This window comes from Chrysochloris asiatica, unplaced genomic scaffold (genome assembly GCF_000296735.1).
Source record: "Chrysochloris asiatica unplaced genomic scaffold, ChrAsi1.0 scaffold00002, whole genome shotgun sequence".
Lineage (NCBI taxonomy): Eukaryota > Metazoa > Chordata > Mammalia > Afrosoricida > Chrysochloridae > Chrysochloris > Chrysochloris asiatica.
Window position 1 is genome coordinate 7,357,333 of NW_006408520.1, and position 14,040 is coordinate 7,371,372.

The 14,040-nt window shown below is 37.4% G+C and overlaps 1 protein-coding gene across 1 annotated transcript in view; it reads right to left on the minus strand.

Moving 5' to 3' along the window:
- The window catches only part of RTCA (RNA 3'-terminal phosphate cyclase), a 44,291-nt gene that overhangs the window by 26,320 nt on the left and 3,931 nt on the right, over positions 1–14,040 (minus strand). Inside the window, exons 4-8 of the mRNA XM_006830917.1 lie at positions 9,907–10,030; positions 8,090–8,148; positions 5,727–5,868; positions 5,346–5,470; positions 2,151–2,209 (exon numbers count right to left, since the gene is read on the minus strand). Coding sequence (XP_006830980.1) covers positions 2,151–2,209; positions 5,346–5,470; positions 5,727–5,868; positions 8,090–8,148; positions 9,907–10,030 — 509 coding nt within the window. The remainder of the gene's footprint in view (positions 1–2,150; positions 2,210–5,345; positions 5,471–5,726; positions 5,869–8,089; positions 8,149–9,906; positions 10,031–14,040) is intronic.

The following is a 14,040-nucleotide window of genomic DNA, read 5'->3' on the forward strand; positions in this document are numbered from 1 at the left end:
TGAGTGTTTTTGTGTACATCCTTCCCGCCCCCCGAAAAAAAGAACAAAATTGATGACATTGAAGAAGAAGTTGTACTAAAGGCATGAACAAAAACAAGGCTCCAGGAATTAATGGAATACCAATGGAAATGTTTCAACAAACTGATGTAGTGCTGAAAGCACTTACTAGTCTATGCCAAGAAATTCAGGAGATAATCGCCTAGCCAACCAATTGGAAACAATCCAAATTCATGCCCATTCCAAAGAAAGGTGATCCAATGAAATGCAGAAATCATCTAACAATATCACTAATATGAAATGCAAGTAAAATATTGCTGAAAATAATGAGTAAATGATTGTAGTCTTTCAACAGGGAATTGTCAGAATTTCAAACCAATTTCAGAAGAGGATACGGAACAGGGATATCATTGCTGCTTTCAAATGAATCTTGGCTGAAAGCAAAGTACACCAGAAAGATGTTTACTTGGGCTTTAGTGACTATGCAAAGGCATTTGACTGTATGACCATATAAACTCTGGATGACATTGTGAATGATGAACATTCCAGAATACTTAATTGTACTCACAGGGAACCTATACATACACCAAGAGGCAGCCATTAGAACAGAACAAGGGAATACTTGTTAAGTGTCACTGAGTTGATTCCAACTCACAGCGATTCTGTATAGGGTTTCCAAGGAGCAGCTGGTGGGTTGAACTGCCTGTCTTGTGGTTTACAGTTTAGTGCTGATCTTACAGTGCTATTATACCAGAAGTTGAAGGGAATACTGAATGGTTTAAAATCAGGAAAAGTGTGAGCCAGGGTTGCATCTTTTCACCGTATTTATTCAATCTGTATGCTGAGCAAATACTCTGATAAAATGGACGATATATAGAAAAACATTACATTAGGATTATAATAACTTATTAACAACCTGCAATATTTTTTGAAAGTGAAGAGGATTTTAAACACCGAAGAAGATCAAATACAACAGCCTTCAGTATGGACTACACCTTAACAAAAAGAAAATGAAAATCCTTACACTGGACCAATAAATAACTTCATGATAAATGGAAAAAAGATGGAAGTTGTTTAAGGATTTCATTTTACTTATATTCACAACCAACATCCATGAAAGCAGAAGTCAAGAAATCAAATGATCTACTGCATTTGAAATCAAATCTTCTAAGCATTAAAAAGCAAAGATGTCATGTTGAGGATTAATGTGCACCTGACCCATGCCATCGTATTTTTAACTGCCTCAAATGCATAGAAAGGATAATAAATAAGGAAGATTGGAGAATTACGTCTCTGAATTATGGTATTGGCAAAGAAAACTGGACATACTGTAAACTGTCAGAAGAATGAACAAATTTCTCTTGGAAGAAGTACTGACAGAGTATGCACTGGAAGTCCTGATGGCAAAACTACATCTCCGGTGCTTCAGACATCTTATCAGGAGGAACCAGTCCCTGGAGACGGGCATCATACTTGGTAAAGAAGGTTAGCCAAAAAAATAAATAAATAAGGAAGCCCCTCAATGAGATGAGATGAACTGACACAGTGGCTACAATAATGGGCTCAAACAGCAAAAATGTTAAGGATGCCTCAGGACCAGGCTCTGTTTACATAGAGTCACTATGAGTCAGAATGAACTTGGGACCTTACAATACAAGGGGCCTTCTAACGTTTGTGGAAAAATTTCATTTGGAGTTTTTTTTAAGCCCCTTGGTGTATATATATATATCTCATTTCTCTAGAGAATGTTTTAGAAGCAACAAGGTTTGTCACGTATCTGGTATGTCTGAACAAACTCTTTGGGTAAAAAAACGGAATTGTGATTCTGCAGGCATTGTTCTTTGGAGCTATATGCTCAAGTATTTAGAGGTGACGCATGTTAAGTGTAACTTACAAGAAACACATACACCCCTTAAATGCTCACTTCTAGAAGGGCATATAGTTATTGACTATAATACTCTTTCAATTTTTCTATAGATTCGAAGTTTTTCAAAGTATGAAACTTAAGGAATGATTGAAAGCTTAAGTGGTTCTAAAACATAGTCATTTAATTGTATCTTTTTACTTATCATTTATAAAATTCTAATCCTGACATATAATTTTTAAATTTTACAGTGATTCTGCAACTGCAGATCCCTCTCATTTATCTGTACCTCTTTTACCAAGCGATGATCCAGCAAACAAACAGCCAGTCGATGTTTCAGCAATAATGCTATACGAAGAAACAAACAATTATTAGTGCCTGTTTTGTCAATACATTCTAAAAATTACATGCAAATATGAAACAGGAAAATAAAAAACTAAACCTACTGCTGTAAAGTTGCCTCTGACTCATGGTGACCCTACAGGACAGGGTAGAACTGCTCCATGGGATTTGTAAGGCTGGTATGGAACTATGGGTTAATGTAATGAACTGCAAAGTTGATATGAACTGAAAGATCGGAGGTTCAAGCTCACCAACTGCTCCTTGGAAACCCTATACAGGGTTGCTATTGGTCGGAACTGACTCAACAGCACTTAACAACAACACTCTTACAAGAGCAGATTGTCACATCTTTCTTCTGTGGAGCGGCTGGTTGATTTCAAACTGCTGATCTTTCCGTTACAGCCAAGTGCTTAACCATAGTGCCAGCAAGGTACCTTTCACCCGGATAATCAAACCCATTGCCTCTGAGTAAATTCCGACTTGTAGCAACATTGTGTAAGACTTCCAAGGCTGTAAATCTTTAGATGAGGGAACAGATGAGAAAGATGAATGAATAGACAGCCTCATCTTTCTCCTGAGTGGCTGGTGGGCTTAAACTGCTGGCCTTGTAGTTAGCAGCCCAGCATTTACCCAACAGCACCACCAGGTCTCCTTAAACAAAATGTTGTTATTGCTAAGTTCCATCAAGTGGGATCCAATTCATAGCGACCTTATATGGGGTTTTTGAGGAGTAGCTGATGGGTTTGAACTTTGTGGTTAGCAGTCCAGTGCTAATCCTACAATGCCATACCAGGACTCCTTAAACAGAATGCTGTTGTTATTAAGTGCCGCCGAGTCAATTCCAGTTCACAGTCACCCTGCATATGGTTTCCAAGGAGCAGATTGTGGGTTTGAACTTCTGACTTTGTTATTAGCAGTTCAGTGCTGACCCTACAACACCACACCAGGATATATAGTATGTAGCAAAAGTAAAATTATTTATACAGAGAAAGGTATGATTACCGTTTTCCATAAGCCTTAATCATGGCTTCAGTCTCCTTCAGCACTTCTGACAGGGAAGAGTCACACTAGATTCTAATGCACTCACAAATAAGAATGTCCCCTAGGAGCTATCATGTCATCAAAACTAAGTGGCATAACTATATCAATTCATCTTGTTGAAGATTATCCTCTTTCTTGCTGCCCTTTCACTTTCCAAAGCATAATGTCCTTCTTGAGGGATTGGTATCTCATGATACCATTTTCAAAGTACCTGAGACAAAGTCTCACCATAATTCTAAGGAAAGTCTGGCTGCACTTCTTCCAATACAGATTTGTTTGTTCTTCTGGCAGTCCGTAGTATAATTCATTATTCATTGCCAGGGGCCAGCCTGGGCTTAGGCTGTGGCAGTCGCATGCTGCCCTCTACACATTTCTGGTATACCATACCTGGGCTCAGACTGTCTGCAAAGAAATCCACTACTCTCAGACCCGATCATGAGTGCCCTAGAGCAAACATACATATTTTATTGTTTATTTTCAGATTACTGGGATACTACCAAACTCCATCCATGACTTCTTGACCATGGCTCAGACCTTTATTGTACAAATATGAGCAAAGTAACACTTTCAAACTATTGAATGGAGATCAAGAAGCCTGAAATTCATTTCACAAAATATCATGAGACATGTGTGTATGCATCTGGGGTATGCTGTGCCGTGTCATTTTTACATAATTTCATCATTTCCACCATTTGTATGTGTGCATTATTTACATGGGCACACTATTTGCAAAATAAACATATAAAGTAGTTGATATACTTTTAATAAAAGGACTCTGGAGTACTGGTGCAGCACTGTGGGTTAATGCACTGGACGGCAAGGCCAGTTTAAACTACAAGGTCGAAAGTTGAAGCTCACCAGTCGCTCCCTGGAAACCCTATACAGGGTCGCTATGAGTCGGAACTCACTCAACAGCACTTAACAACAACATATTCAGTAAAAATTTAAAAAAGAACAAACTAAGTGGCATAATTTCACAGACAAATAGTTCTAAAAAGACCTTAAATGGCAAAGTCTTTTATGCAGAACTTTTGGTTTGGTCATTGAGTTTCTATATGGTATCATATGTACAGCCCACCACTGATCAGTCTGTGGTGACTTGTGTGTTACTGTGAGGCTGGAAGCTATGCCACCGGCATTTTCAACACCAGCAGGGTCACTCAGGGTGGGAAGGTTCCAGCTGAGCTTCCAAATGAAAGCAGAACAGTAAGAAGTAGACTACATGAGGTCACTATAGGTCACAGACGACTCGACTGCATATAACAACAAACAGATGTAGAGCAAGCATTCTGCTTTCAGTTCTCTAATAGAACCTCGCAATAATAAGTTTTAAAGTTTCAATATCCACAAAGGATATTCTGTACTTCAAAAACATCAACATGAGACTTTTATAACACTAAAATCAGTAATTCCTAACTAAATGAATATAATTAATTATAGTCTGGAGTCCTGGTGTGGCACTAGACTGTAACTGCAAGGTTGGAAGCCCAAACCCACCAGCTGCTCTTCGACATCCCTATTCAGGGTTAGTATGAGTCAAAACCGACTCCACAGCACTTAACAACAATTCTCTTCCCTACACAGATACTACCATACTTAATACGTTTTTAATTTTTTTCATTTTGAGGTACATAAAAGCTACTGGAGATAGTCCATTTGGTATCAGTTTCCAAGTCTAACTGCTGATTAGCTCATAGATTTTAGTATATAAACAAAAAGGCTTTTATAATGCCTTAATGGAGTCCTGTTGTGGCATTGTAGAATAGGACTGCTAAGTGCAAGGTCGGTGGTTCAATCTCACCAGCTGCTCCCTGGGAACCCTATACAGTGTCACTATAAGTTGGAACTGACTCGATGGCACTTAACAATAACAATAATGAATTAATTGTGTAATTTAATTGTTAATACTTGAATAAATTAAAGTATCCTTAGAAAAAAATTCAGAATAAAATACTGTAATTCATCACATTGTTTTAGGCTGGGATGCTGTGTAAAAAATGTCTTCTTAAAAATTCAAAACCACCAAAAACATCAACTATGAATCATTAAATAATTATTCAGAGCTCTTCAGCAGTGTCTAAGAAAAAGTATGTTATCTTACATTATTCCATTTCCATTGCCAAAGGCTTGGTCCTTTGATTCTTGCACAGGCTGGATATTAACATACAGATCCCTGATTTCCTTTCTGATGCACCTCACTGCTGCTGCTGCCATATCTTTTGCTACCTATTTTGGAAAGATAGAAAACAGAGTAAAATAAGTTAATAGCTGATATTTTGAGAATTGTTTTCAAAGCGGCATAAAGTAACATGTATAAACATTATTTAAATACTTGAATTTCAAGAACAGAAAGAACGTTGATTTTCAAGAACACTTTATGAAAAGATTATTAAAAATAAGTTCTTCCAATGGTTTAAACATATAGATGATATAATGCTTTTCAAGACATACATACACTTCCAAGAACATCTAGACAACTTACTTTAAATGGCAAAACACCAGCAACAAAAGATCTTCCATATATCTTCGTCACAGAGCCACGGTCAGTTAAATTTATTGGGTTCAACTGCTTAACTGGTGACATTCGAATAATCACTTCACCACCCCCTTTTGGGTAATAGCCCCTATGAAAAGTATAATAAATACTCACATAAACTGATTGCATAATAAAAAGAAAGTTCAATATTTACAAATGAGAAAAAACATACAAATGATGTCCAAACATACTTATTTACAACTGTGCTGTCCAATATGGTAGCCTCAAGCTACATGACTTTTTTTTTTAAGTTGAAGATTGGGTGAAAGTTTAGAGAGTAAATTAATTTTCCATTTAACAATTTACACACATTTTGTTCCTGCTTCCTCCCTGGGTTCCTAGTTTCCATTCATTCTTCTTTGCTGACTCTTTCTTAATGCCTCTGAGCTTTGTTTTGGGGCAAATGTTGCCCTTATGCTTATGGTCTCCTATGGTTGATCGTTATGAGGTTTCTGTTCCTCAGGCGTGTTACTGTTCATTTTATAAACTATTTGGAGTCAAGATGATGCTCAAGGGTGAACTCAGTTCCAGATCTGAAGGGTGTCTAAATGTCACACACTCGGGGGTTCCACAGCTCTATAACAGACCAGTAAGTCTAGTCTCTTTTGAATTATGTTCCACAGTTCTCTTCCATTCTGTTTGGCACCTTCTGGGGTCAGTAGTGGTAGCTAGGCACCACTGAGTTCTTGGGTCCCGGGGTCACTGGAAACTTATTCTCGCATGGTCCATGAATCCTTTGGACTACTTGTTTCCTTGAGTCTTTGATTTTCTTCAGTGATTTTTCTTCCAGATGGGGGAAGATCAATAGTTGCATCTTAGTTGGCACTGCATATGACTATTTGGTATCCTGGAATGGCATTGTATTATAAGCATTCAACCACAAGATCACTTTAAAATGCAAAGGTGGCTGTTCAAAACCACCAGTTGCACCTCAGAAACCCTACACAGAGTCACTATGAGTTAGAACCAACTCGATGGCACTTAGCAACATATGACTATTTAAATTAAATAAAATTAAAAGGTCACAATTTTTCACTGCACAAGTCACATTTCATGAGTTCAACAGCCAGATGTGCCTAGTGATTGCAGTATCAGAAAGCACACATATAGAACATATTTTCAACTCAATATTGCTATTTTGTAATATATATTCCATGAATACAGGACTGTTGTATAGTTTGTTCCCTGCTACATTCTCAGAGCCTAAGATAATGTCTGGCACAAAGTAGCTGTTCAATAAACACTTAAGTTACAGAACACAAATACTTAAGTTACAGAACACAAATAAAACTTTAATTGGAATATTTAGTGGCATTTATTCTGGTGTGGTGCTGCAGGATAATGCGCTGTGCTGCAAGGTCAGTACTCAAACCCACCAGCTGCTCCTCAGAAACCCTATAGAGGATCACTAAAGGTCAGAACTGACTTGACGGCACTTAACAACAACAACAAAGAAGATGTTGGGAACAGAAGACGCATCTTAACTCCCATTAGCTCACCATCTAGTATGGAGATGGCTCCCCATATAGTCTCCTAGAATACAAGTCAGGATGTGTGAGGGGCTACAAAAATGGTACAAATATGAATTTCAATGAAGCATCCTCATGTTCAGTTCACATAAGAAATTAAGAGCTTCATTTTGAAGAAAACATAGTAAATTCATAATTTTTAGGGTCACAGGAAAAAATAACATAAACAAAGACCTGAAAGTCTAAGGCATCAAGTATTTTTAAGGAATAGTAAGCAATCATATTATTAGACCATATGGTATGTTGAAAGGAGGGGAGTGAGAATAAAGCCATAAACATTAGCTGGAGCAAGATTGCAAAAGAATTCAATGCCATGCCCAGAAGTCTGGCCTTGTTATGTAACAAACGGGAAGGCTTAAAGAGAACTAATCTGAATGTCTGATGTGTTTCTTGGAGAGATAATTCTGACAGCACTGGAGAAAAACAGAAAAAAGGCAGCCTTCTGCCCTTTTATGACCCCATAGGGCCTAGTACAGTTAAACTGCACACACTGAGTATTCATCTGCACTTGGACACAATTACACCAGATAAAACTGAGCCTCAGCTTGGAAATTCTCTTGAATAATATTTCTCTCAAAAAACAAATGAGCAACATGCCTAGTTACTTTCAAATCCCCATGTCCCTGCTGCTTATTGTTTTTAAACTAGCAAGTGTAATTATTTCCAACTAGAAATGTAATATGCAAAGTGAGTTCCAGAATGACAATCCTCTAAGGTCTAACTTGCACATTACTTTCAATACGAGTAATGGGTCAAAGGGCTAAGAAATAAGCAACTTACCTCATTTTAATGTCACAGTTAAATTTGAAACCAAACTTTTCAACAATTGGCTTGAAAACCTGAAAAATCAGTTTACAGTTCTTTTAACCACTAATGTTCAACAACAAGTTTAATAAAAACAATATATATCTCACTGCATATACATGTTTTACTCTTTTCTCATTAATATTATAAACATAAGTATTTTCCCAACATCATAAAATTATTCCTAAACAATATTTGAATTGCTATATGACATTCTATCGTAATTTACTTCAACACTGCCCAAGTTTTTATTTGAAACCAAACTTTTCAACAATTGGCTTGAAAAACCTGAGGTTTTGCTCAAATACTTTTGCCATTTAATTTTGGGTGCATTTTTAAATAGTGGAATTACTAGGCAAAGAGATAAACTTTAAGTCTCATTATATATTCTGTATGGAGTTCTGGTGTAATGCTGTAGGATAAGCTCAGGTTAGCTGTTCAAACACACCAGCCACTCTCTGGAAACTATATATATGGTTGCTATGACTTGGAACTAACTTGACAGCATTTAACAACAACAACAATATATTCTATCTAACTTTAATGATATTTTACCCATCTGTTAGAATGATAAAAAAAAAAAAAAAGCATAAAAAAAAATCTGAGACCATCAAGTGCTAGGAGGCTGCTGATCACCTGAACTCTCATACACTGCTGGTGAAAATGCAAAATGATACAGCCACTTTGGAAAGCAGTTTAGCAGTTCCTCATAACGTCAGACGTACACTCACTATAACAACCTAATAGTATATGTGTCTACCACTCCAAGGTATTTATCCAAGAGAAACAAATATTTATTTTCTCACAAAAACCTGCAAATAAATGTTACAGTGACTTTATTCATTAAAGACTTATAAATTCTCTTTATAGTCATGATTTACTAGTGCATTCTCCTGTTCAAAATTGAAAAAAGTTATACAAATTGTCTAAAAATTACTTAAAGCAGAATCAGAATTTGAAGCTACAAAAGGGAAAAGAGAAACCATATAGACCAACTCTATGTGTTTATAACTGGCCCAAACTGAAAACAATCTAAATGTTCTTCAACAGATGAATTACAAGTACACTGGTACATATATGCAACAGAACATTACTTAGCAATAAAAAGGAATGAATGAACTTTTGATGCATGCATTGCGGATGGATCTGAACTGTATTAAAGTAACTCAAAGAAATCAGACTCAAGGCTGCATACTGTATTAGTCCATTTTCATAATATTCTGGGAAGAAAAGACAAAACTATGACAGAAAACAGATCAGTGTTGTCAGTGGCTGGGGGCAGGATTGACTGTAAAGGAGCATGAGAATTTTTTTTGAGTAATACAACTGTTCTATGGTGATTGTGGTAGTGGTTTCAGACTGCTTGTTAAAACTGATAAAACTGTGTGTGAAAAAGGACAAACCTTACTGCAAATGATTACACCTCAACAAAACTGGGAAAAAAAGGGTTATGGCACTTTTTTCTTCCATATTTGTATGAGTATACAACTACTGAGTTTATCACTTTTCCAATTTATAGGGAAAACATGGGATCTAACTCGTTTCAGGGTTTTCCCCTATAAATCATAATTCTGATTTATATTATAACTACAATTAGTATTTTTAACATTGTTCTAAGATAAAACACAAAACCTACAGTAATCTCCATCCTTTACTACAGCAGAACTAGACACTGCAAAGAAATAAAACAGGTATGTACAAAAAAATTGACAGAACACATTTAAGTAGAGAACAGAGATGCAGAAGAATATATGAGATCATTTTAGTTGGTCAACAACAAAAAAAGTCATTACCATCAATGTGTAATCAATCTGTGGTGCCATTTCAGCATTAGTTCCACCTTTCAGACGAAGTTCTGATGGAGAAGCAGCAAAGAGAACACAGGGCATTGAGACCTGCATCAAGAGGCATACACTCCTAAGGAGAAGGCAAAACAGGTTTAGTGCATTTTCTTTTTGAAGTCTGACCTCAGGTTAATAAAGAAAGCTGTTACTATGTGTTACCAATAGTTGAAGCATAGAAAACTGAGAAAGCAGGCTCATGCCTTTAAGTTTAGAGACACATTAGTATCTGAATAATAAGATCCTCAATCTTCTAGAAACGCATTATTGCACAGCATAAAGAACCAACTTTAAAGGATAAGCAAACCTGGATTTGAATCAAAACCTAAACATTTCTTAGCTGTATGACATTGGATAGGTTCTGACACTTTTCATCATAATACCCAGATGTAAAAAATTAACTTATTAATAAAAATCACACCTTTACCATAAAGTAGCAGTTTATGAAATATATTCAGAACAGTCAAGGTCAAGAATATTCAGTTGATTATACCAGAGTCACTCTCATACACAAGGCCCTGTTCTAGTTATCACGTTAAATAAGATATAGTTCCTATCATCATGGCGTGTATAATAAATAAAAGCCAGTATTTTACGAAAGACTTCATAAGAATTGATTCCTGAGCATTTCACATGAAAAAAAAAAAGGCTTTCTTTACAAGCCTGTTTGGGCCTTACAATCAAATAATGTGAAACTTTATGAAAAAAAGTTAATAATATGAAGTATATTTCAAAATTAGATTGCCTGGTCAGATTTTCTTAATATACCTACTCCTTACTTACGATCTCACTACCTAACATTTTGTATTTACAACCATCAAAAGCCTACTATCTGACTATTCTGTGCATTAATGAGGCAGCAGACATGGCAGTAAAGGCTGCAAGGAGTACCCCTTCCTCAAGGAGGGTTCAGGGCAGCCTCTGGGAAGCTGAGCTACACTGTGCTGCATCCTCTGCTCCTTCCTGATGGTGGATGCATCTCTTCTAACTGCAGACTACAGTTTCTTCTGTGGCCACAGCCTCCACCAACAGAGACACCCATGCAGAACAAAGGTATCTATTCTGGGTTCCCAGCTCCACTGTGGACTAAGGTCCTATAGCTCAACATTGCTGTAAGATGGGAACGGAGGAAAGAAAGAGGCATCAGAAAGCGTGTTTGGAAAAAATGAGTGTAAGTTTAATGACATCCCAAAAAGAGCCAAAATGGGCCTGGAGTCTCCACCTTATTGGAGCCAGGTGCATAGTCAGGCTCCTAGTGTCCTTGCAAGAAGCCTCTCTGACTTGCCAGGCCTGGAGGAAGGAGAAGGCTCCTCCAGGATGGTGAAGACAGAGCTAGCAGGGGTGGGAGTGGAGCCCTGGATAACTCAGCCCCAGCACAGGAGGAAGATAAAGTGATCTCCATTCACATAACCTGGCTTTATCCAGCTTTATCACATTTCTAACACCGATTTTCCCATAATGACCTAGTCTTTGGAACCTAACCATGTTGCTAGGTAAGGAGTAGGTATATGTCATTATATTCCTTTCTCCGAAGTCAAGGCAAAGCAATCATATTAATATACAGATTGCAGTTTGGAAGGGAGGTTAACATAAGCCCTACATAATGAAAGACATACCTTTATGTAAACTTTCCTATGACAATGATACAAAGCACTGAATTGTAAAGTCTCTATGACTGACAAAGAACTTCATTAATTCAGTAAGTACTTCTTGGCTGGGCAATGTGTAAAAGAAAATTGTATGGCATGTAATCCCTGCTCTCAAGAAGTTCAATATAGAAGCAAATGAAAGAAACTTGGAAACTATTTTAGTTTCCTGAGTAGAGTTCGATTATCAGCCTTAACCCCAGACACTGTAGTGGATTCAAGAGCGAGGAGGCCTGGCTAATTCTAATTTTGACTCTATGACTGGATAAATCACTAACTCCATGGATTCTTGATTTCCTTGTTACCAAGTGGAAGCAGGGTTGGAATATATGGTTTCTATTTCCCGTTTGTAACTTCATATTCTATGATTTGACTTGGATTAATTTTTAAACAGTTTGTATAACTTTTTTCCATTTTTGAACAGAAGCATGCTCTAAAAAATAAAGCCTGACTATAAACATACTTCAAAAGTCTTTAGTTTCTCAATTATAAATTTTATATGGAAAGGAAAGAGACCTAGGATAAGCAAAGCATTGCTTAAGAAGTAGAATAAGGTTGGAAATCTCTCACTGCCCGACTTCAAAACTTATTACATGGCTACAGTGGTCAAAATTGCTTGGTACTGGTACAATGAAAGATACATTGATCAACGGAACAGAACCTAGAATCCAGAAATTAACACATCCACATACAGCCAACAGATTTTTTACAAATTACCTAAATATATCACATGGGGAGGTGGTAGTCTCTTCAACAGATGGTGCTGGCAGAACTGGAAAGTGATATGCAAAACACTGAAACAAGACCTTCACCTCACGCCTTATACAAAAACCAACTCAGCACGGATTAAAGACCTAAATGTGAATCCCAGAATTATGAAGGCCATCAATGAAAAAATAGGGACAAATGTGAGGGCACTAATTCAGGGAATACACAAACTACCAAACATTTTGAAAACTACACAAACAAAAGTAGACAAAATAGACGAGTGGGACATACTAAAAATTTAAAACTTATGTGCATCAAAAGACTTCACCAGAAGAGTAAAAAGGGACCCCACAGAATGGGAAAAAATCTTTTGCAATGACAAATCAGGTAAGGGACTCATTTCTAAAATATATAGGAAACTACAACACCTCTACAAGAAATAGATATATAACCCAACTAAAAAATGGACACAGAACATGAACAGACACTTCAACAAAGAGATCCAGGCAGCCAACAAACATATGAAGAAATGTTCACGATCACTAGCCATTGTTGTTGTTGTTGTTGTTGTTGTTAAGTACCATGGAGTTAGTTCTGACTCATAGTGACCCTGCATAGGGTTTCCGAGGCTGTAAATCTTTATGGGAGCAGAAAGCCTCATCTTTCTCCTGTGGAACAGCTGGTAGTTTCAAACCGCCGATGGTGAGGTTAGCAGCCCAGTTCGTAACCACTACACTACCAGAGCTCCTTAAAGATCAAAAAAGTAGGGGACAATAAATGCTGGTGAAGATGTGGAGAGACTGGGATGCTCCTGCATTGCTGGTGGGATTACAAAATAGTCCAACCTATCTGAAAAGCAATATGGTACTTCCTCAGAAGGTTGGAGATAGAAATACCTTATGATGCAGCAATCCCTCTACTTGGTATTTACCCACAAGAAATACAAGCCATAACACGAGTAGATATATGCATACCGATGTTCACAGCAGCACTATTTACAATAACAACAAGATGGAGACAGCCTAAGTGCTCATCAACTGAAGAATGGATAAACAAACTGTGGCACATACACACAATGGAATATTATGCTACCTTGAAAAATAACAAGGAAGCTGCAAGCCACCGCATAACATGGATGAACCTTGAGGACATTATGTTGAGTGAAATTAGTCAGTCACAAACGGAGAAATACTGCATAGGAACACTACTGTAAAAGACTAAGAAAAAGAACCCATATTAAATGTGGGCAAAATTCTTTGCTGGTTACCAGGAGGTGAGGCAGGTGGGAGGAGTGGAGCACAGGGCAGGGAATAGACATATGATAGTTTGGATGCTAGGAAAGAGAGCAATACACAAGAAGAGGGAGGGGAATGGAAGAACAAAGTGAACAGGAAAATAATTCGGCAGGTTTGCATGGACTAAGTGGGAGAGAGGTAAATAATGATGTATGCACTACCCTGGAACAACAGGGCTCTGGGATACAGGGATTAAAACAAGGTTGGAATGGGCAAAAGGGGGAAATAATGTTAAGATGCTTGGCTGTCTTTTGAACTTTGGTTTCCCTGGCATTCCATTATAAAATAGACACTTGAGGGGGAGAGAAAGGAATAGCCAGAAATATCACCACAGAAAGCTTGTAAATCTGTCTTCTGCCTATAACTGATTGGAATACCTAAAATGGGGCTACAATGTACCTAGTGAAGGAGACTTCCTGTGGAGCCTCTGCATTACA